Source organism: Amphibalanus amphitrite, unplaced genomic scaffold, assembly GCF_019059575.1.
Source record: "Amphibalanus amphitrite isolate SeventyFive unplaced genomic scaffold, NRLGWU_Aamphi_draft 000967F_arrow, whole genome shotgun sequence".
Lineage (NCBI taxonomy): Eukaryota > Metazoa > Arthropoda > Thecostraca > Balanomorpha > Balanidae > Amphibalanus > Amphibalanus amphitrite.
In genome coordinates this window covers 220,558-245,331 of record NW_024882461.1, presented here as the reverse complement: position 1 = coordinate 245,331, position 24,774 = coordinate 220,558, and the positions used below count along the sequence as shown (strand labels likewise).

General features: G+C 52.6%; 1 protein-coding gene across 9 annotated transcripts in view; it reads right to left on the bottom strand.

Moving 5' to 3' along the window:
* Positions 1-6,592: 6,592 nt before the first annotated feature.
* The window catches only part of LOC122368678 (glycerol-3-phosphate acyltransferase 1, mitochondrial-like), a 92,709-nt gene continuing 74,527 nt past the window's right edge, over positions 6,593-24,774 (bottom strand). For all 9 annotated transcript variants that reach the window (XM_043342858.1, XM_043342857.1, XM_043342852.1 and 6 more), the window contains 10 exons: positions 24,081-24,242; positions 23,536-23,714; positions 22,762-23,189; positions 20,544-20,779; positions 19,699-19,870; positions 19,165-19,349; positions 18,467-18,871; positions 17,932-18,075; positions 17,369-17,561; positions 6,593-7,675 (listed from right to left, as the gene is read on the bottom strand). In XM_043342858.1, the coding sequence (XP_043198793.1) occupies positions 7,503-7,675; positions 17,369-17,561; positions 17,932-18,075; positions 18,467-18,871; positions 19,165-19,349; positions 19,699-19,870; positions 20,544-20,779; positions 22,762-23,189; positions 23,536-23,714; positions 24,081-24,242 (2,277 nt within the window). In that variant the 3' untranslated portion in view covers positions 6,593-7,502. The remainder of the gene's footprint in view (positions 7,676-17,368; positions 17,562-17,931; positions 18,076-18,466; positions 18,872-19,164; positions 19,350-19,698; positions 19,871-20,543; positions 20,780-22,761; positions 23,190-23,535; positions 23,715-24,080; positions 24,243-24,774) is intronic.

Below are 24,774 nucleotides of genomic sequence, written 5' to 3'. Positions count from 1 at the left end.
CCAAACAAAGATAAGCAAAACGTGACTACATTGGTAGAAATAAAGTTAATAAACCGTTTCTTTAATCCAGTTGACTGCAAATAACTTGAAAGACAAAATAAATTGATTCAGAAAACATCAATGGTCGTGATTTCCAAATTCCAACTCAAGCTAGTTTTGCAATCCAATGAAGTGTAATTGGAAGCTGTAAAAAGCTGCAATTGGAACAAAGAGTGGTTCCATTCACCAACAAATATAAACACACCAGTACCTAATTACGGAGCGAGCGAAGCGAGCGTAGTCTTTCCTTAGATTAACGGAAATTTCTGAGTATGAGCGGCCGGCCGGCCGGCCGGCCGGCCGGCCGTGGTCACGCTTTTGCGAGGCTTATATCTCAGCAACCACTTGACCGATTTACACGCGGTAATTTTTGTAGGGTAGCTTCATTCCTTCTACCAAGTATTGGACTATTCCCGATGCATGTGGGTGACCCCTTATGCACGTGCCACGTGCAAAACGAAGAGGTGTCACTTTTGTAATTGTTGCAATATCTCGGTAACTACTTGGCCGATTGCGCTGAAAGTTGGCTATAGGTAGGCACCCACTAGGCACTGCATATACATGTGCCAGAGTTGGGGTGCTGCTGCACGTGCGCACGTGCAGGGGTCGTTTCCAGATCTCGAGAACGGCTCGACCGATTGCGCTCAAATTTGGTACACGGTTAGGGACCGGTTAGTAGGGTGCCGTGCACAAGTCAGTTGGGACCCATTTTGCACGTGCGCACGTGCAGGGTGCCGCTTCCAGATCTCGAGAACGGCTGGGCCGATTGTGCCCAAATTTGGCACATCGCTAGAGACCAGTTAGTAGGGTGCAGTGCACAAGTCAGTTGGAGGTACCCCCTCGCAATTTCGCACGTGCAAGGCCCACCCTCTCGCTCGCTCCGTTAGTCGCCCCAAAAGGCGTTATACTGGTACCTATGTTTACAGGTTACACCATAGCAACAAAACATACAGCAACAGCTCTGGGGCCGCTGCGGTACTGTTTTTCTTACGGTGTAAAAATAACGATCCACGTGATCCACGTATATCACACCGATCCATGCGACTGAAAAACTAACGGAAAAGTGCAACAGACGTGGCCGGTGCGACGGGTATATCCCTGGCTGTCGGCCACAGTCGAGTAGTCTAACTTCAACTCGAGCTTCAAGGAAACTCTGCGGGGAGTCCACTTCAAGGAACAGGTAGATCGCAGTGTTAGGAAATGGACCCGGCAACAGTCTTTTCTTGGGTTCACCCTGCTGCGTAATGAACATTTTAGTGGTGCCTACTTTCATCTCTGCCCTGCACCGTCATATCCAACGGTACATTAGGTAATTGAGCTTAAGTGATAGTTTGCGTGTAAAGTAACGCGAGTCCAACAGAAGATAATAAATCAATGTATATGTAGCGGCATGTGTTGTTGTTTTGCCCAGAAACAGAGCCTCTTAGGAACAGTTTTCCTAACCTGAATTTTAGGGATTTAGAAGCGCTTATGGAGGGAAACGTTTTAGATTTAGCAAGGTTTTGTCACATGGTTTTAGATCGGTTCGAGTGTTTTGATCGATGACGTTTTGTTTATTGTGTTATGTTCTAAGCAACCTTTTAGTACGTATAGAAGTCTATGACATGTGTTTTTGGTGGACACGCCTGTCATCTGAGTTTTATCCATATTCATTGTATGTATAATGTTTTTATCAAGTGTCAATAAACTAACTAACTAACTAACTATAGATTAAAAACTGTGAACTAAGTCAACTAATTAGGGGAGACCCGGGAGGTATGGGCCCCCTGGAGGTATGGGCCATCGCCGTTTTGAAGAAGTTTAGCGTATTGTTTGCAATTTGACCGCTTAATCTGGTAGCAGCCATTTCGTTATACAACCCACGTGATTTCCAAAATCTTCCTCAGTCTCCTTTGGCAATGAGCGGTGATAATGCGTTTTTGCCCTCTTCAAGTAAAATCCGGTAGATACAGAAAATTCGTGATTTATGTGAACCAGGCTTGTTTTATAATGTCACACCATCGCTAACATAAAGTTCAAAGCATGCAAATTAACCCGCGCCCTGCTGGGGGTCCTGGATTTCCACGCCCTGCTGGGGGGGGGGGGGGTGTTTGAACACCCCCCCCCCCTTGTAACTCGGCTCCTGGGCCACGTAGCGATACGCGGAAGGCGGCGTTCGAAAGAGCGTAAAAAATAATGACGAAATCACTTCGGTCAATTTTTTGGTCAGGTCAAAGGTCAGGTCACCAGAGGTCATTGAAGGCAAAATTTCGCCGATTTCCAGGTCGAATGTCGAAAATTTCCAAGAAGCCAACGCATAACTCGGGAACCAATAGAGCTACAGCGCCGCGGAAAAGCGCATTCGATAGCCCTATTAACGCCCTTTCTGAGTAATTCTCTCAGATTTGACCTAACGTCAACGGTTTTGCCTGCAGGGGGCAAAAACTGCAAAAATAACCGATTTTTTCGAAAACAGTTTTTCTGCAATAACTTTTGACCCAAGCCTTGTACGAGCTTACTTTTACCGGCATCGTGTTCCTCTCGTCAAGACGCATCGAATGAACTATAACTTGACCTTGAAAGGTCAACTTGAAAATTTGACCTCAGGTCAAGGTCATGACCTGACCGGAAAGGGTCATGTTGCATATCAGTCGATCCGTATCGTCGAGCTGAACACATCTAAGGAGTTTTCATCGCTCTAGCATGCCTCTATCAAAAGTTATTTGCGAAAAACTGTTAGATACCATTCGTGACCTAAGATGACCTCAGGGCATAAACAAGGGTCACGGACACCATTTTCAAGTTCAGTGTGTCTAAACCACTTGTAATTCGGTGTTTGGGAGTGTTTATAATGTCTTTCATCCAAAAGAGGCGCATTTCAATTTTCTCCCATTGACTTATAATGGGGAGGTCGCAAAATTGACCTGACCTTAGGTCATCGATATCAAAATTCTGAGATATACATTTTGTACATGCTATTGCTCTTAGCAATCGCTGAAAGTTTCAAAGCGATCGGTCACTCGGTGTAGCTATGACAGACATTGAAAGTTTTTATGAGGTGAGGTCACTTCAAGTGACCTGGTGACCTGACCTTGAATGACCTTGGTCTGAAATTTTCACAACATGTGTAGAATTGATGTATGATAAGGTGTACCAAAAACGGCGGCGCTCCGCGCCGCCGTTTTTGAGATATTCGCGAAAAACCACAAGGGGGGTGTTCAAACACCCCCCCCCAGCAGGGCGCGGGTTAAGACTGGGTTGACGATATAAACTTTTTTGCAAGATTATTAGCTGAGATGCGGCGCACATTTTGGCGTCCTAACCGGGAGGTTCGGGCCACCCATCCCCGGGAGGTTCGGGCCGGCCCATACCTCCCGGTTCAACTCTGCCATGGGACAATGGTTATCAAATGAATACTTAAACGTGTAACAATTTGATTGAATTCCTCAGTGAAGACAGAATGTGCAGGAATTTTGCACCTTTGCATCAATTAAGCAGCATGATTGATGCACAAGAACATGTTTGTGTAGCCGGGTGTTCGAGCTCCTCCCTACCCCTCCCCTTCCTCGCCGCCCGGCGGGTCGGCCGTTCGCGGCCCGCCGCTCGCCTGCTGCCGGCCGGTCAGTCAGCTGACCGCCCGCGGCTGCCTGTGCTGTGCGGGTTGCCTACCTGCGAGGGGCCGTCCGGCTCCGTGCAGCGCCGGCCGGGATGGGCATTGGACAGTGAGAGTTGGTCGGTGACCTGTGCTAGTCTCCCGTTAGTTTCTGAGGAAGGGGGATGTGAGCTTAGCGGAGATTGTGTTGTATCGGCATTCCCCAATAATTGACCTTCACAGTGGGTGCCAGACTGTCAGTGTCATGCCGCAGACATGGCAGCGAACGACGACGAAGGGATCGTTTTCAAACTCGGATCTCCAGACGGCGATCGAGCGCATCCGGAGAAAGGAGATCAGCATTCGGGAAGCTTCCCGAACGTACAACATCGGACGGCAGACTCTCGACCGGTACCTCCAGGCCACACCGGAGGGAGAAAAGGCTAAGAAGGTGTCGAAGACCTTCTCTAACACGGTCTTCAGCCAAGACGAAGAAAAGAGCCTTTTCGACTACGCGGAAAAGAGTGCGGCCATGCACTTCGGCCTCACCAGTAAGGCCTTGGCCGAGCTCGCCTACGACTACGCTAAGAAGCTGGGAAAGAAGCTTCCCAGCGGCTGGGAGGATAACAAGGCTGCTGGCGAGGAGTGGTGCTTCGCTTTCCGGAGAAGAAGCGGACTCTCCCTCCGGACTCCAGAAAACACGAGCATTGCTCGGTCTCAAGCATTCAACCCAACCAACGTTCAGCGCTTTCATGAGGCCCTCTCCGCTGCACTCCTCAAGCACGATTTCGGCCCTTGCTCAGTCTGGAACCTCGACGAGACAGGAATCACAACTGTCACGAAGGCGCCCAAGCTGCTCAGCCCGACCGGAACCCGTCAGGTAGGAGCCGTTGCAAGCGCTGAGCGGGGAGTTCTCATCACCGTGTGCGCTTGCGTCAGCGCTGCGGGCCGAGCGCTCCCCCCGGTGCTGCTGTATCCGCGAAAACGAGTGCAGCCTCACTGGGCGACCGACGCTCCACCGGGATCACTCATCCTCGCGAACGACTCGGGCTGGATGGACAAGGAGACGTTCCCTAAGGCGCTTTCACACTTCATCAGCCACATGGGCGCCACGGAGCAGAACCCGCAGCTCCTCGTATTCGACAATCACTGCTCCCATGTCACCCTCCAGGTCATCAACATCGCCCGGGGGCACGGAGTTGTGATTGTGACGCTGCCGGCGCACTGCAGCCACCGAATGCAGCCTCTCGATGTGTCGGTGATGGCGCCGTTCAAGACATTCTACTCTGAGGAAATAAACGCCTGGCACCACCGCAACCCAGGCCGGACGATTTCAATCCACGACCTCGCCGCCCCGGTCAACAAGGCCTTCACCCGCGCCTTCTCCATGGTAAATATCACGGCGGGATTCGCAAAGTCCAGCGTCTGGCCTCCGAACCCGACGGGCTTCACCGACGCGGACTTCTTGGCTGCTCTCCCCTCCCGTGCCCCTGCTCCCACGGGGGAGACATCGAACACGGAGCGAGCGGCCCCGTGGTCGGCCGAGCCAGGACCGTCGACGCCGATGGCAGTGACGCCACAAGACATTCGCCCGTTCCCCGTCGCTTGCCCCCGCATGCGAGGGGGCGGAAGAGGGCGCGGCAAACGCTTTCCCGTTATCCTGACGTCCAGTCCGGAAAAGAAGAAGCTCGAGCACGTCACCGCCGCCGCCAAGGCTCGCCCGAAGGCCAAGAAAATTCAGCTGGACGAAGAGAAGCAGAGAGAGGAGCAGACAGCGGAAACGGAAACGAGCGACAGCGACGCCGACGTCGACCCTACTGAGATGGAGGAAGAGAGGGTCGGGCTCCTCAATGACCGCCGAGCCGGTCGCCGAGCTCTCCCCCGCGCAGATAGAAATGGGCGACTTCCTCCTCGTGGCCGTCAGAGGAGCCGGGCGACAGGGCACGGTCACCTCCCGCTACGTCGTTCAGGCCCTTGAGGCCTTCGACGAGGATGACCCGGACTGGATCCGAGTGCACGGGTACCGAGCTCTCAGTCAAACGGTCTTCTAGTCGATAAATGAACTTGCGTTTTTATGAGTTAAGAAAACTGCCATGTGGTCACGGGTTGATGACCTCAAGCAATATAAATTATTGTGTTCATTTAATGATCTCTACTGTACTGTCATGTGGTCAGAGGTTGACCTCAAGCAATCGAAACTGATGTGTTCATTTTATTATCTGTACTGTCATGTGGTCACAGCTTGATCACAGGTGATGACCTTAATCAATAAACCGATGTTTTCATTGAATGTCCTCTTCAATAAGTTATCTTTTGTCGCCCCCGCGTGTGCTCGAAAATTTAACCAAAATTGCATTCGAACATTGAAACATTTTTTGTCTTATGTCAAGGAACGTGATTGATTTTATCAAAATAAATATGTGGCCAAGTGACCTCCATGAAGTGGGTTCTTGGTCGTTTATGCGGTACCTGGGCTCTTGTAAAGCTCAAGGTAGCTCCCAGCTACGAGCATTGTCCTCAATGCCGAGAATAAAATTCGAAACATGACACCGGCCCATACCTCCCGGGCCATGGCCCATACCTCCCGGGGTATTTTGATGAGTCGAAAAAGCGCATGATTTATTTAAAGTTATCTCCAGACAAAATAGTTGATTCCAGATGCCTGATATGGGGTACACTTTACAGGCAAAAGGCAATTCCCCGTACCAAGGGTGAAAAACCAGGTCTAGCCACTAACCACAGGAAGAAAATTGTCATTTCACAAAACCGGCCCATACCTCCCGGGTCTCCCCTACATAGATATGATCATAAACGAAGTAGGCTGAGGCTTACTTTGGTTCTGGTTTTTACTGACATAGCCTAAAAGACACGAGTTTGTATTATGCAATACGTATGTACTGTGTAAGAAATCCACTCCGTATTACGTATAGGTATCTGGTTCTAATCACTTCTGTAAACAGCATTCCCGACGAAAACACGATGAACTGTCATCCATATATTGCAACGTTGGCTGATGGGAAAGACTGGATCTATGGGGCGGCACATGACGGTCCGACGGCCGGGTGTTGACGGATGGCCGCTGTTTGACGGGCCGTCACTGGCGGATGACGGGTCCGTCTGCCGCCCCGCGGCCCGGACTGACTCAATCCGGAGTCACCGTCCCGGCCACCGACACCCACACATACAAACATACATATCCCTCAAACAGCGCGAGCGGTGAGCGCTACAGTCGCCAATCGACGCTCACACGCGCTCACCCACGCTCACACGCGTGAGATTCGCCACACGCTACGCGGCACCGAGGCTGATGACAGTGTCGTGCCATCGAGGTGATAAGCCGACCGAATCGGAAAAGACAATGTGAACGGTCTACATATGCGAGAGTGTAAGGAAGAATGAAATATAACCCCCACTCATAATATGCATCCTTATGAGCCCTTGTACTAGCATTCACACTGAATGGCCACAGTCGTGCGAGCAGGCGGATATCACGGAGTCTATGCGTTGAGCAGATTATCTGAGAATATGTTTGGCATCAGTTACTGCTTCTCATTCTCCGAAGGCTGACGCATCTTGCGTCCAAGCTCGACGGGCGACTCCGCCTCACTCACCGACTCTGACACGCTTTGACTCGAGTCTGGACCGACTCCGACTCTGACGCTGCCACGACTCCACCACCGCACGGCCCCTCCACCGTCAGACAGAGTCAGCCATCTGGCGCGACACCAGGGTGGCGAGTGTGTCGACCCGGTATCCTCCGGGTAACCTCTCCTCCCCGCCCTACACCCGGGACCTGGACATCTTCTCCAGTCGAGGACAGCCGCTCTGCCGGTGTAGCTTCAACCTTACTCTCCCCTGTCGCCGCCTGTGTCCGCGGCGGCGGCTCTGTGTGTCACTTTTTGAAGGGAAGGATGCGCGCCACGAGCCTGCCGAGCGGCTGGTCGCCGTCGTACTGCCGGCTGAGATAGATGAGCCGCAGACCATCCTGGTCGAACGAGTCGAGCACACCCCAGCGGCGGAAGGTGCGCAGCGCGCTGCGGATCGTCTCCGCCGACAGACTCTCACCTGCGGAACGGGGAGAAATGGGAGGTCAGGCCACGGTCAGGTCTCGTCAGGTCTGGTCTGATCTGATCAGGTCAAGTTGGGTTAGGTGAGCACTGAACACTTTAACAGACATTTGTATAACGCAAGAAGGTCACCAACAGACTCACAAGACAATCATCCAGCATAAACAGGCAACTGAATAGCACACAATCCAGCACAAAGTCGCGTACACAGGTAGGATTTGTTGACAGAATAGCTCCTAGCGGATGCAAGACATGGCAAATGTACTAAAAAGGTTAAATGAAGTTAAGCCGCAGATAATTCCTGAAAAGACACGGAGGTCAAAGAGAAACATCATCCAGCCCAGTGCAAATGACGTCGGTAACTTATCAAATCACCTGCTGTTTTACCGCCCCTCCAACACACAACCCGCGGCTGTTGCGTGTCAGAACCAGGCGGTACGGCGGCTGAAACTAACTACGCCGGCCGGCCGGGGAATGGAACTCCCCGGCTGAGCCGTGCAGCCCACCAGCGTTCCCGACTGGTAATCCCGAGATCAGCCCCGACATTTGCCCGGCACCGGTCCGGCTCGGAGCTCAGCTCGCAATTCGACAAATGCTCGGCCGGCCGGGCGCGATTGTTTCACAGTCCCACCTCGGCATACAAATAACGAGCCTATTGCTGGCTGAAACGGGGCCGGACCGGCCCAGAAATAGCGACCTCAGATTGGACTGGGACCGGGCCGGGCCGGGCCGGCCGGGACCCTGAGGCCGGCTGACGTCGCGCACTGACCTTCCCCACCGTCAGGGCACGGTCGAGGTGCGCAGCGCGGGGTACCCACCGCAGTTCCCCGAACTCAGCCGCTGGCACTCGGCCGAACCGCACTGATACGGCGCTTTGAGCTCTGTGCCGCCGGCTCCAGCGGTAAACAGCTCCAAAGTCGGGCGCAAAAAGCCCGCTACAAGCCACTTCATTATGGGGCTGCACGGCGCACCGGTATCGGCGGCCAGGTCGAGTCCGGCGGCCCGGGACAGCCGGCGCCGCACCGCGCCGCCGCCCAGCCGCCGCTGCTGCTCCATTAGAGCGGCTCGAGCCGACCGCTGCGCGCTGAATAACCCAATACGGCGCCGGCGGCTGCATCCGCTGCCGGCGGCGGCCGCGTCTTCGGCGAGCAGCAGCCGCTCCGAGCCGGGACACGGAAACGCACTCGACGGTGCGGTGAATTCGGCGCGCCGCGGCGAGTCCGGTGCACCACAGACGCGCCGCGTCCAAACGAGACCGCCATTGTAACGGGACATTCTCAGAACAGAGCGTGAATGGATTATATAGAAAGTTATTGTTCAGTGAATTAACGGACATCGCAAGCATTGTATTGAATTAACAGGAACAGTGCATAGACGTGCGCTATGGAGAGGAAACCATTAGCGAAGGGGAATATGAAGCTCAATTCTGGCCGCAGCATCTGCAGCTTATCCCGCAGCTGAGTATCCCGCCGTTCAGCGAGTTGAGTATGACTGTTGGGCATCTCTCCTCCCCGACCATTCTCTGTCACCACCGCACGAGTTTTGTAAGCCGCTCGATGGAACACCCACGGCCAACGGCCCCATCCAGACGACACAACGGCAGCCGTATTCATCCACCGGGAAACATAGCAAAGCTCTCTGTCTCCAGCTGCCACTCGCGGAAATTCACCGAGGAAATCCTGGCATCGTCCCACGCCCGACGGCAGTCTTCAAATATCCGGCTCCATCTTTTAGAAAGGTATCCGACCGCCTCAGCAACGTACCGAATAAAAAACTGGAGCAACTTCGGCACCAACTCTTTCGGCTCCATGCCTCACTTCTCATTCGGTTCTGGCTGCTTCCTTTCAAGACAGTCAACACAATGCTAATGAATATCTCGTATAAATACGCGCTATTTGTGTACTGGCCATTGGTGAGCGTCGTTGAGCACATTGCCATTTGGGCGGTGTTATTTCAGCGCGGCGCGGCCCGGGTGCGTCCATCCGGCTCTCTGCCCGAAATCCCCGGATCCGGGCCGCGGCGGCCGGTCGGCCCCTCCGGACCGCCGCGCCGCCACTGGTCGCAACACAGCGCACCCACCCATCTGGCCGGAAAGATAAGCCGGCTTCAAGACATTGCCAGCGGCCGTTTTTCGCCGCCGGCAGAAAAACAGATCCAGTGCGCGGCCGACTCTGGCGGAGACAACATGGCGATGATGGGCCGCAGTAGGACTGAGCCTCACCCGCCAACGCACTGACACACACACCGACAACAAACCGGGGACGAGCCGAGGATGCCTGCAGATGGCCGGCTTACACACACGGCAGCTTTACGAGCGGAACGAAATGAAAAATGAAAAACATGAATGCACATAAAGAGGAACACGACGGATGAGGTAAACACGAGAGGCGCTAACAATGACTTGTGGATTCACTTTCTTGCCGGCCGCTTGAGAAAGTGTTCGCAAATGTAAAATTTGTCGGCGGTTTAGTCTCCGCAGTCCGCAGTCCACATACGGCCGACTCGTCACCGATTTAGCGTCGCAAAAGCATTTTGTAATACCCCTAAAACTGATTTTGCAAAAAGCATAATTAATGCCAATAAGCTAACAAAAATGTAGAGGCAAAGATACACATGGCAAAGATAAATATAAATTTGCGTGCAAACTAGCTTATAATAAACAAGCGTTTATATCAGTGGTATCTCATCAAGCGTTAGACGCGTTTACATAGGGTTTTGTTGCAAGCTTATATCTCCGTCCGTGATGTTGCAAAAGATGCCAATGGTAAAAGATTTACAAAATGATTCCCTCCAAATATTTGAAGACCACTGCAACGAAATTATCGCCAAATTAGCGAGCTAGAGCCTCGTCAAATATGCTATGTAAACCGGGTTACTGATAAACGCTACCCGCAAGTAACACATAATATCGAGGTCCCTAGACTCTGGCGTCCTGGCACAGGCGCCATGACCGCTGCTCGGTCTGCCCCGGCACCATCGCAGGCCCGCTGAAATCGGCCCCACTCCGTACGGGCCAGCGGGCCATTTCGATTCCGCCCGACTGTCAGATGGCCAGGCCGGTTTAACGCCACGGCCGCCGCGCGCCGCACCGCTTCACAGAAGAGCCTCCAATTTGTCGTGTGAGTTATGTTTACATGATACCAGTCGGCCAAAATATGAGTTATGTAACGGAACGAAAAGTTTGGCGGTACATTATGTATACGGGCAGGTTTTCAGACTCAGGAGTTATGAAATGTATTTAAAAAATAGCGCAGGAAAATAAGGTTACGGATCGTCCAACAGCAGCTCAATAGGCGGGGAAAACAACATGCATAGATCAATACTACTGAAAGCATTCGATATTACAAGGTCCAGATCATTCTCTGAGGCAAGGCATATTCAGCTAGTGGGTAAATACAAGCGAGCATTATAATGTACGTACTGTGCACTTTAGTAATATTGGATCTCCATTCACTGATGTAAGATGACACCAGGCACAAAATCATACAAAAGCCAAATGACACTGCACAATGCACATGTGCACAAGTTACAGTTAAAGGCGACTCTATCCTCGGCATTGACCGACAACGCTTCAACATGCCACAGTCATTCCCAGAGAGACAGCCTGTTGTGCCTGTTGTGTCGCGACTGTGCTCGATGTCACCTGAAGGTGCATGTTTAACTATTGCCACGCCTGGACAACAGAACAGTCAATATCACTGTAACTTATGGGCAATTTAGTCTCGATATGTGACAACACTCGACAAATCAATAACATGTAAAACGTTTAAGTACTGTTTTTCCTCAGTCAATGTGCTCGCCGCAGCTATTCACAATCAATTTACTTTCCGAACTGCATCTGTGCTGTGCCACATGAACACTGTAGAGCGCAGTTATAAATAGCACCAGTTAACCACCCAATCGACTCGGGCCGGATGTTCAAACGCTATCCCTCCTCCAACTAGATCAAACTACAAGGAATCGAATTAATCATCCACTCAGCAGGGAATCGCCGATATTGGAGCTGGTCAACTCCAGTCGTAATTGGATAAGTGACGCACTCGGCGTGTGTGATTTTGCGCACAACTCTGAGCGAAGGTCATTAGACAGCCTTCCCCTCCTCCACATCCATCCAAATTAGACAGAAATTGGCTAACGAGGAACATGGCTGATCTTCCACTGGGATCTCGTATTGAAACACCGCACGTTTGATTTAGAACAGCCAAACATACCGACATCAAAACGGTTCGGAATGAGCTCGATCGGCGGCACCCCAGGGAGGGCGTTCCCCGGATGATCGGCCTGATTGACAGCCGGCGACCTCCTGATGCGGCCAGCCCGGGAGAGCGGCGATACATCGCCGTGGACCCAGTCGTCCGCAGGATCGTATGCATGCGTCCAAATATTTGTCTAGTCAGTAATTGCTTACGCTTCGAGTGGCCATCGGCAGCTATTTCAAGCTGCTACGAGCATGATAGGCTCGGCATTGCCGGTCACAAACAAAGCTTATCCCCTCGGTAGCTCAGCATGAAGTTATATCCAAGATCATGCCGACACTAAATCTATTGAAGCCGAGTATTTTTAGCTGACCGAGGCGGGCCCGGCTGGCAGGGTGACGTGCCGCCTGACGGACAGTCGCCAGAGTGTGACGTCACGTCAGCCGGGTGACGCCACGTCACTCCGGTCGCGCCGGAGATGCCAGGCGGCTCTGAACGGGGGCGGCCGGCGCAGCGCGTCAGTTTTTAGTCAGCCGCCGACGACGACGATGATGGAGCACCGCTGAAGGCGGCCGCATGGATTTTCTGCCCAGCTTCTGGAGACACGGGGACGGGTCGAGAGCGAGAAGAGAAGGGGAGAGTCGAGGGGAGGAGGATGGCGACAGCGCGCACCGTTCCGTCGAGCAGCGGTGTATTTTCGGAGTCCCTGAAGGTGGCACGTCCTGCCGCGACCCGCGAGGTGACTGAAGACCGCAGGGCAGTCTCTCCCAGTCCTCCCACATAAAAGGAGGCGTCTACTGGATCGACCGCGGTCGTAAATCATCAAACTCACTGACCGGGCACCCCGAGGTAGCCGGGTCGAGGGTCAGTCGGGAATAGCAACTACCAAGGTGCAGAGTCGACGGATTTTATTAGCGGCTCCGACTCCGTCAATAACTTGACTCTGACTGACTGCGACTCCGACTAGGCAGCCCTGGCAGCAATAACCAATCCAGGATACTGGCCCATCGGTGAGAAGGAAACACCTGCTGGATAAAGGAGACCGATCACCCCGGCCGGAGACCCGCCCGACCGGGTGGGAGAGCCGATCGCCCGGGCCCGAGAGCCGCTCGCCCCGCTCTCTCAGGTCGGAGAGCCTCCCGCCCGCTCGCCGCGGCGACCTGTGGCGACCCGAGCAGCCTCCTCTGCCGGCCTTGGCTCGCCATCTGCATTACAATGCGCCGGTCACTGCGGAGGCGGCAATATTGCGACAGGGCTGGGCGGCGGGCCGTCACCGGGCGCGGACCGGAAGGTCGCCCCCGCCGCCGCCGCCCCACGATGGCCCGCTGGCGTGTCAGTGTCGGTCGGCCGCCAATCTGGTCCCGATCACCACCGCGGGCCTCCGGTGATCGCGACGCTCGACGACGGCACGCCACCGCCGGCAGCGAGCCGCACGCACTCCGCGCCGCCGGCGACACAAACAGACTGAGTGCCCGGGTAGGAGCGAGCATTGCGTGATGGGTGAGTGGAGCACAGCTGAGGACTGGAGTGGGTGGCAGCGGAGTGGATGACATTGTATATGATTCGGCGTCTGTTAATTTGTGAAACACAAGCTGGATGGTAGAGCTGAATTGGGATTAACTGGATCATAATCACGCGCAATAATCTTGTTTGATTCAAGCATAAACCTCCGCGAGTTTAGAGTTACTCGGCGCTACAGCGACATGCATTTCTCATTTCCTCATACACTGCAGACGCAGCCCAGCAGCCGATGTCTCAAACATTCCTCATGTCGCGACCCTTCGTGACTCTTGTCGTCTAGACAGAATACAGACACCGGTGATAGGTGAAAAAATAACCACCTCTGCCGCCGCTGTCGCCGACTCCGATCCCAGTCCACTCGTGGTCAGCCAGACGGGGAAACACACGACTGGTGCACAGCGGTCACGTACCGACGCTCCCGGAACCGACCGACTGATTGAGTGCCCCTAGTCCGTGACACGTAGTCGGTGCGACACAGCGACACCCATCACTGTCCGCCACCGCCGCGATCCGACCACAGACAGTACGGGCGCGCCGGTCCTGGGGGACGTGTGTCTAGTCCATGTGGCCGGCCGGCCGCGGGCCTGGTAACATACGGCCACCGGCGGCCGCTGAGACAGCCGGTCTCTGTCCGCAGTGAGACACCGCCGCCGGCGCCGCAACGCTGCCGCAGCGCTCTGAAACCAACTCGCTAATGACGAGCGATGTCGAGACATCAGGACCCCCGCTGAGGGGGAGGGACGGAGGGGGAGTGTTTCCTTGCCGGGCGCTGCTCGGTATCTCTCACCGCGAGAGACGTGACTCGAGTGGAGCCGACCGAATGACGACGGTGAACAGCGGGCCGGAGAGATATGGAGACGGGAGGGAGAGAAAGAGACAGGGATACGGAGAGAGAGGGAGGGAGGGATATGGAGGGAGAGAGGGAGGGAGGGAGAGGGGGAAGGAGAGAGAGAGGAAGAGAGAGAGAGAGAGAGAGAGAGAGAGAGAGAGAGAGAGAGAGAGAGAGAGAGAGAGAGAGAGAGAGAGAGAGAGAGAGAGAGAGGAGAGAGATATGAGGTCGCCGTGGAGCGAGCCATCAGTGGACAATACCGCAATACCGCAAATAAGGCGATGCCTCTAATACAGTACGAGACTATTCACTATTACGAGGAAACTTTCAAGGATAAAACGCAAAGTCAGTCTGCTATTTCCGAATAGCAGCATTTCAGTATCGATAATTCCCGAACTCGAAAGAGGATCTGTCACGCGAGGTCAATGAGTCCAAATGAAAGACTAGCCTGCAGTCCACACGGCCTCCCGAGTCCCGCCACAAATTCAAGCAAGGAAACTCTCCATCAAAACTCCGGCAGGCCATACGTAAATCAAGCTCATTAACCTGTTTATCAGAGCCGGTATCAGGTGACAGCCACGTCGAGAGCAACGGTCGGCAACAGCGACGGTACCGACACCGACACCGGTGGCAGGGGAGCGGCCGCCGCGGCGCTACCCTGGGGATATTCGGCAGTCCGATCTGTGACCGGCCACGGCGCGGCGGCCGGACCCACTCGGACGGAAACTCGCCCGGCAGAGACACTCGTCTCCAGAGCGCCACCAATCTTTATTTATGAGCCTTTTACGGGAGATTGTTTTCGCTGGGTGTACATCAACAGGCGATGAAAGCATGAAGCCGCTGCGTATGATAGTGCTCCCGCGGCCAAAACACGACTCTGAATGACGCTATCCGTATGATAAGTGGCCAAAAGAAAACAGAATCAGCTTATCAGATGATGGGATACGTATGCTGTGACGTCAGCCCTCCGATATTGACGCAAGCCGAGACCGTAATTCCAAGATGCATATGATAAAAATTATATATTGGAAAATGTAAACAAGAAATGAATAATGCTACTTATAAAAAACACCGAACTCATGATAATAATTCACATCAGAAACATTTTGATTTAAGAAAGAGAAAGACGGGGAAGAAAAAGTGGAGAGAGAGAGAGTGAGAGAGAGAGAGAGTGAGAGAGAGTAAGAGAGAGTGAGAGAGAGTAAGAGAGAGAGACGGAGGGAGGGAGGGAGGGAGGGAGGGAGGGAGGGAGGGAGGGAGGGAGAGCAAGAGCGAGAGGGAGAGCAAGAGCGAGAGCGAGAGCGAGAGCGAGAGCGAGAGCGAGAGAGAGAGAGAGAGCGAGAGAGAGAGAGAGAGAGAGAGAGAGAGAGAGAGAGAGAGACGGAGGGAGGGAGGGAGGGAGGGAGGGAGGGAGAGCAAGAGCGAGAGGGAGAGCAAGAGCGAGAGCGAGAGCGAGAGCGAGAGCGAGAGCGAGAGCGAGAGAGAGAGAGAGAGAGAGAGAGAGAGAGAGAGAGAGAGAGAGAGAGAGAGAGAGAGAGAGAGAGAGAGAGAGAGAGAGAGAGAGAGAGAGAGGAGACGCTTTCATTTCGGTTTTAATTTCTACTTAACGCCTAGCAACGACCAAAAACCTCACAAACAGCATCTTAACTACAAAGTTCAGTGCCGGCAGTAATGGCCCCAATCTTGCACAGTCAAACACCGATTCTAGTAGGGCCAACTTCTTAACAACTTTTTATCAGACCCTTGCAAACTTATCAAACCTCCGGAGGCAACATAACGACAATGTGCTTCAGAGCACTGAATCAATTTAAAAACACATCATTAAGATATTCGAAATTCCAGTTGGCTGCACCGTTAACTTCACAGTACCAAGCCTAACCTCCATCAAAGCGCTGGAACGATACAATCCGTAATACTCGTACGTTGCAATTCCATCAATGAATAATCCCATTCCATCAAGGAGCAGTGTCAATCACCATAATTGTAAATGACTGCACAATTAAGGTCCGATCGATTTCCACTTAGCCGGTCCCAAAATGCTCAGTCCTGCCCACTGGGGCAAGCCCTGACCATCGGACTCGCGCCCCGCGCCTATGCCGGCGGCTATTAGGCTAGCGGGGCGCTCAGACGCACTTCAGAGACCGCCGGGCGCCGAGACTGTTTGCCAGTCAACTCAGCGGCGGAAATCAAACCGAATTCGCGCTTTGTACGTGACACTTTTGCAGTCAGGAATACGTCAAACTGCACCCGAGAAATGTGCAAATGAGGAGGCAATGAAACGCGTCGTGCATCAATGCTCACAAACGAATAAATAGGAACAAAATGGAGGCAGAAGAAGGATATTCTATTGTGCTATTATTCGAAAAATATACGAAGAACGAGACGAAATCAACGATAGCAGGATGCAATACCTAAGATGGGAGCTGCAATTGTGATAAAATACAAGACGTGATATTCAACGCACGACAGCTGATCATAGACTAGATCACATAAATGGCTTCATAGAAACCGTGCGCTTTTATGTGACGTATAGCATTAAAAAAAAAAACGCAGTTCAAACTATGACATCTTAATGTCCTTTTGTATCAGATACATAGCAGTTTGACTCCTAAAACCCTTGGCCGGTATTTCGTTCTGGAGAAGTAACATGAAATACAAATCCTGGCAATGAAGGTAAAACCCATTTGAAACCACAGCCATCTTTTTGATATTATGGCATACCATACATAGCGAATGACGATCTTTTTTTTTTGCCTGAATAATTTATGAAAAATGTTCACTCAATGGAAAAGCAAAACTCGTCCATCAGACAATTGTACTACCACATGGTAGGCATGCTTATAACATTGGTTAAACTACCAAACACAGGCGAAAGCGTGTCTCTAACCAAATTATCGTCTGTTGTAGCTGGCGTTGGAGCATCTTACGCTGGGCTGCGCCACCTACCCTGCACTACACACCCCTTAACCATCTGAGTTTGAGAAGTCTTTTAACGCTCTGGGCTGTCCAACCGGCGTCATGATGAATTTTCCTCCACCCTGGACAAACGATCTCTCCCCACCACCCTCCCATGTTATTACGAACAACTACCATTGATTCACCCACGGGTAAGACCTTCCACTCCTGCCCTCCCCGCTGCACTCACCATAAGCCAGCATGCCGAGCATCAGTTTGTTCTTGATCTCGTAGAGCACATCGAGTACAAAGTCCTGTTCGGCCAGCTCCTGGCCGACCAGCCGGTGCAGACAGCAGGCGGTGATGTAGTACGTGTCGATCACAGGCGCCACCTGGGACTGCAGGAACAGCAGCTGTTCGCGACTGTCGGCAGTCAGCTGTACCTGAGGGGGTGGGTGGAAGGGTGGTGTCACACAAAGCATGGAGAGTGTAATAGAGGGGAAAACATACAGACGCTGGGCCTACCATACCATTGGGAAACATGGGGATTCGTCAGGATGAAGAAACGGGGTCATCCGACGCGTTGAAGCCTATCAGAGATAGCGGTAAGACAGACAGAGAGAATGAGACAGCCATGTAGAAGTCACCCCAGGTGAATATGTTTCCCCTGACGTTTGTATAATTATCGGAAAAACGAAAACCGATACGACCAAAGACTTTTCAGGTACGATGTTACCCCAGGTTGAGCCACGTTGGTTTAGACCGCATATGCCGGCTCTGTTCGTAACTAAACACAGCTAGCTGTTGACTGACCATGTAGAATGTCTCGTTGGCCGGGTGACCGAAGTCGGTGTCGCCGTCGCTATAATCACTCTCGCTGTCCGCCTGCTCAGTCTGGTCTCTGAAGCGGGCGAACGCTCGGCTGGCCCACTCCTCAGACTCGTTGGCCGGCTTATCCTGTTGGGGCGATGGGTTGGTGTGAACTTTGCCCAGATAGCTGTTACACTCACCAGGACTGAACGGAACATGCAGTGGTTAGCTGAGATCAAGAGTCATCATAGAAAAAGTTAAGAAAAATAGACAAAGAACACGTTGTGCGAGGTGAAATCCGTTACCCTTACACCACCATTTATCTTTCACTGAACAGCCAGCTGCAGCTTATATATGAATGTATTTTTGGTGTAATGCATTCTTCAATGCATGAATTTCATTCACGCCTTGGAAATAGACCTAGTCTGCAATCTATTCATTTACACATTATCTGTACATACACGGGATGCCTAGCTACAAACTTCACACTACTTCCTTCGGTCCATTCGTCAGTTCATCTGTCCTTCCTCTCTCTCACCTGTACGCTGACCAGCACCTCGGCGCTGGTGAGCCGGTTGAACGGCTCTGTCAGCGCGTCCTCGATGGGCCGACAGGGCGGCGCCAGCAGCAGCTCGTCACTCAGCAGGTCGGCCAGGTGGGCAGCAGCCGTCAGCAGCTGGTGCTGGCCGACCTCACAGTCGCGGGTCGGGCCGGCGTCGACCAGCGCGGCCAGGTCGACCGTTAGCAGGGAGAGGAGGGAGGCGGCCAGCACGGCGTCCACTCCCAGCGGCTGGCTGGCGCCGTGCGAGTAGTAGGCCAGCTCCAGCACGTTGGGCAGGATGGTCACAGGACGGACAAACGTGACCTCGAGGGGAGGCCGGTCCGGGCCGCCCGACATCTGCAGACGCTCCTCGGTGACCAGACCGGGGCCCAGCAGAGACACCTGACGGCGGGAGTGGGTAATTAGAACCGAACGACGGCGCTAGTGAATGAGAAGGCCTGGACTCAACGTCTCGGAAAAAAAAAAATAAGAGAGGACAAACAGGTGTCACATGTTCCGATAGGCGATACGCATTACCCAACCATATTCTGCTGGATATTCATTGAAACTGACATCAACAGACGCATAGCCTTATTTCCTTTTTAACAACAATGAAAGTCACGGAATTTTGTTTTGTCCCTTGCTTGTCCCGTCCCAAAGTCCACCGCAATCCGTTGCTCGTTGTCGCCACTTACCGCCGATCGGACCACGTCGCCCGTCTCGCCGGTGAAGCCGACGTCGACTCGCCGCGTGCGCAGGTCGTCGCGGGTCTTGCCGAACGCGTTGGTGAGCGCGCTGAGGGTACAGCCGCTGCGGAACCGGTGGAGGAGCAGCAGAGCCACCAGCTGGGTACTCATCACGGCGCAGCAGCTGGCCGCGTCTGCAGAGGGAGGGAGAGGGAGGGGCACATAGCGGGTCAGTAATGGACGCGACAGTTGGGGAAAGAAATGTCTCACATAATACCGAAACCGTACCAAACTAGCTACCCTACCTCATCGTCACGTAACAATATTAGGTCAAACATGAAATGGGATGAGAGCATCTTATATAAATATCCATCACATGTTATGATAATGACGAAGGTGACAAGACTACAGCGCTAGGCTGTAACTGACGCGGGGTAGACATTGACTCATCTCTATACACCCCGCCACGTCACACCGCCCCGTCGCATCCCTGCATGAATCTCCTCACCAGCCAGTGCGAACCTCTCGTCACCTACTCCTCACCATAGAGAACGTGCTGGGCCAGCGCGCTGACAGCAGACCGCTGCTGGAGGTCCACCTGGTCCAGACCGAACAGCGAGCTACCTGACGAGTTAGAGTCGGGAGACGACGAGAGAGGCACAGAGTCCAGCAGCGGCGGCGCCGGCCGCGGGTACCGGCCCGTTGACAGAAACTCCTGAGGGCCGAGAGACGAGGGACCGGTCAGCGTGGCAGTTATCAAGATTCCTTTACTACTCAGGTTGGTTCACTAGGGAAATAAAGGCGCCGTGGTGACGTCATCAGAGGAAATCCTTCACGTTCAAATGAAGGGGTCATTCGAATTGCTGATTTTGGCTCGATAATAGTCCTATTTTTTAGTTTCAGCCCCATTTATCGTAATGAGGCGAACTCATTGTTACATTGGTACAGCTTTTGATGCATGTTTTTTTTTTCTCCAGCTCACTCGAAAGATGATGCAATTCGAATGCATGCCTATGGGTTAAGGGAGATTCTACCGCCGTGGTAACGTCACGGTAAAGGGATTCTGGAGCTCGTGAACGGGGGCTGGCAGTTACATATAAGGTGGCAAGGAAGGTTTTTCCTCAATTACTTGCAGCCTGCTTGATATTTAGCCTTGAAAACATAAAACTGGCTATATAGTTCCACAACATAGCAATAGAATTTCTGATGCAAACTATCCTCAAATATGTATTCATTTTAAACATTGTTTACCAACGTCTATGAATCTTGGAAGATGTCTTGACACCTCTTCTCTTATTGGCGACTGCATATCATAGATCATTTGCGTGTACTGCCAGGTCCTACCAGTCTCTAGTCTGCATCCAACACCCCCGCCGCGGCCAACTCACCGACAGTTTGAACGGCTGCGCCAGGTCGAGCCGCACGGAGCCGTGCCGCCCGCGCAGCACGGCCCAGATGGCGCGCACGGCCGCCGCCACCGACTCGCCCTGCTTCGGACGGCCCAGCTGCTCGCCGATGAAGTTGCCGTCGATGATGCGGTCGTAGCTGACGCCGACCGGCACCAGCAGGGCGTCGTCGATACGCTGCTGATTGAACGCGTGGACTACGACACTGAGGAGGCCGGCTGTGGGCGAGAGAGGTGGGAGTTGTTCGGTGAGAGCACAGACAGATATAGGCAACGACAACTACAGGATTTTAATGCATCACAAAAAATCAGTTTTATCAGCATGATATCCGTTACAGGGTAGGTCACACGGTATCATGGATGAGATAATAATGGATTGGTGTCTTCGCAGTTTTTGGCGACATTGAGCTCAGGCCTGCCATCTAGCGGGAGAATTATCGCAAGTTAGGAGCAAGCCGAGTGAACGCCGCTGATTAGCATTGTGACACACGGGAGTGTCGTGTAGTAGCAGGCTTGTTTTGCAATTTTTCAAAAGGTTATGTCCTTATATGTCAGCAAAAGCGAAGAAATCAGTAGATTTATGTGCAGGGTCAGTAATAAGATAAGCAGTTCCATGTTATTTCATTATTAAATCGTGAAACAGGGAGTTATTGGAGGCTTCGCCAGCACGTGTCGTTTTCGCTATTTTTCACATGAGTCTTTACTTGGCCTAAATCAAACAAATTGTCCGATCAAAGAACAAAATGAACGTAAGTACTATAGTCACCGTGCTATCTATAAGTCTAATGAAAAAGTTAAACGGAATTGCTAACGTCATTGCCGCTCAATATGTCATTCAAGACGCTCTATGAAAAGGACCCAACCAGTGCTGCGTAGTCGATGAAATATCAGTGACTTTGGCTCCAACTCCGACTCCGGTATCCAAATATCGACTCCGACTCCTTCGGGCAGAACTGTCGATTCACACAGACTCCGACTCTGACTCCGATTCTGCAGCCCTGGTAAGTCTGTGGAGTCGATGACTTTTCGGTGATGTTCGACTCATACTCCGACTACAGCTTTTAATAATCAACCGACTCCGAGTCGGAACAGAACCGCTGGCTCTGACTACAACTCCGCAGCCCTGGCCCAAGATAGCCGCCTAAAACAACTTTGATGTGTGATCTTCTTCGTACATTGTGAATGTTATTTTAAACAAGGAGTGGAAAAGGGAGACGAAGCCTTCACAAACAAGGATCTCCTGTTGCGGATCAATCAGCTGCTGGAACAGAAAGGCATAAACACCACGCATCTCATTTCATCGTTTTCCTAACGACTCCAATGTAAGCACTGATCAATGCAGTGCGAGCATCGACGTGACATTTGTGTACCAAGTTTGAGTGTTATCCGCCCAGCCGTTCTTGAGATATGGAAGCGGCACCCCGCACGTGCGCACGTGCAGTAGCACCCCCATAGTGACACATGGAAATGTATTGGCCACTGGGTGCCTAACTATTGACGAAGTTTTACTGTAATGGGCCCAGCCATTGCGGAGTTACTTTATGTGGAACAATTTCGACACCCCTAAGTTGGCACGTGACACGTGCCGTAACATTAACTAAGATGAAGAAAATCGGGCGAAATTCGGAGAAGAAGAAATAAGCCTACCAAATGTGTATGACATATTGTCAAACTGCTGTATACCATTGTGAGTAAATGGCCATATAAAAGCTCGTACAAGCCGATGGGACTGGGCGTTTCAATACACACCGTCTTACACATTTTATTTTCGTTATTACCTAAAGGCTGCTTGACGTTTTTGGCTTTCAAGCATTTAGGACATTTTTTGTCGTCTCAGGTCCAGTAAGATTACCTCCAACTCGTGGGAATATGCACTTCGAGCCAACTAACACACCACACCCACGTGTGTCATAATGCTGAGAGATGGCGTTCACTCGGCTTGCTCCTAACTTACGATAATTTTCTCGCTAGATGGCAGGCCTGATCCCAATGTCGCGGATCCCAATGTTAATTTCCACGAGACACCAATCCAGTGTTATATCATCCATGACGGTATCGAGTAATCGTAAGAATCGACGTGGCAAGAGTCGTAGCCCTTGAAAGCAGAAAAGAGCACAAGAGTCAGCATCAATAGCATCAATAATTCATACATGCTAGTGCTACTGAGAAGCTGATGAGACAGCCGCTATGCCGGACCCTACCTTTTGGCGGTCGGGGCCTGCCGTTCCTGGACCGTCCTCCTTCGATGAAGAACTCCATGTTGTAGCCCCGCGCCAGCGCCACCTCCATGTAGTTCTGCAGGATGGCGCGGTACAGCAGGTCCTTCCGACCGGACGCCGTGTCCAGGCGGCGCTTCACGAAGAAGGCGCCGAGCCGGGAGAGCAGCGGGCCGAACAGCGGGATCCGCAGGTTATCCCCGGCGGCCACCAGCGGCGCCTGGATGCCGTAGTTGGTGCAGACGAAGCTGAGCAGGATGTAGTCCAGGTGCGACTTGTGCAGCGGCAGGAAGATGACGGGTGTGCCCGGGCTGGCCCGCTGCGCCTGTTTGACCGCCTCCAGCTGACCCTTGTGGACGAGCACGGAGCCGAGCATACAGCGCAGCAGATGCAGCAGCGCCCACGTACTGAACCTGCCGGCCAGGGAGGGGGTGATGCTGGATGAGGGGCAGAAAAATCAGGTGGCAGGGTGTAGGGAACGTCGAAAGAGGAGATGAAAGGGACGTCACGGGGAGAGACTAGGTCAGACGAGGAAATGGAAGGAACTTGTCTTATCCAAGAGCATTGAAATAATTGAGGTTCAGTTTTCATAGAAATATTCACCTGCACACACTTGTCTTATGATTCACTTGGGTTACTTATCATTTTCGTAGGATAAAGCGCCTGACAAATTGTCTGAAACTACCATGAAAGCCCATTTGTGAAGGAAATAGTTAATGACCACTCCTACCTGAGTAGGACGATGCTGATAGTACCTACCTCAGCATGACGGTGCTGATAGTGGTGCGCATCCCGGTCAGGATAGCCTCAGCGCGCGCGTACAGGACGCGCCGCACCAGCTGATCCGCCTCGGGCGACTCTGTCAGTCCGCGCGACTCCAGTTCCATCTCCACTGACTGCTCCAGGGCCAGCTGGACGGCGTCAGTGTCCAGTACGGCCTGGAAACGTGGACAGTGGGGGTCAGTGTCCACTGTCCAGCACAGGGAGCAGATCGAGACAGGAAGGTCAATTTCCAGCACAGTCAGGGACATGGATATAGGGGACACACGGGGATACTGTCAGCGGTACACGCTAAAAAGGAGAAACGTCATGGTACTGGTATTGGCGCTGAGGATACGAGTCGTACAGTCTGGTTTCAATGGACATTAGACATTCACAAAAAAGAGGAGCGAAGAACAGGAAAAAATAAGAAACCGGACACAGTATGTCGCATCAAATACCGTATCGCACAGGTTACTCGCATTTCTAGGTTATCGACTTTCCCGCTTCGTCGTCTTACTATCCAACAACGCTGGTCGCCTCACCTGGTTGCTGATGTCGGCCTTTGGCTGGCGGATCTCCCGAGTGGCCGTGTGACTGATGAAGCAGAACGTCCGCACTAGGAAGCTGCGGTCCGGGTCCATCGTGTTCACCCGCAGCAGGTTACGGATGCCTAGCTGCATCACCTGGGGGTCCAGGTGTGCCTTCTGCGCGGGCACGGGGGGGGGGGGTTCTGTCAGACACAAGCACGGGGTAGGGAGGTGGTCTTAGTTAGGCGCTGGGGAGAAGGCACAGGGTGGGGAGGTGGTCTCTGTCAGACACAGGGGGAATGCTGGTACGAACAGCGTGACAACAACAGACAGCTGCAAGATAAGTACAATAAGTTATTCATACTCATAACTCAGTCAGTCAGTCCTGAAAACAGACGGTCCTTCATTAGTTGATTACGGAAGCAGTTGTCACATTGACCATAGACTGATATAGGTAGCATAGCAGCAGAATGCTGCACAAACACAAACCGTAGGAGCAATGTAGGGGCGATGCAAGCAGCCTGAGACCAGCCATTATCGCATCACTGCACCCGACACCGTGAAAGCTGATAAACCCATCGCACCACTTCAGCCTTATAATCTAATCGTCAGTCGCCAGTGACCAGTTACCACTCAACACATCTGCCTGGGATCATAACGTCCAAATCTGTCACTCACATCACCGGTCATCGTAGATCACAGTCAGTCA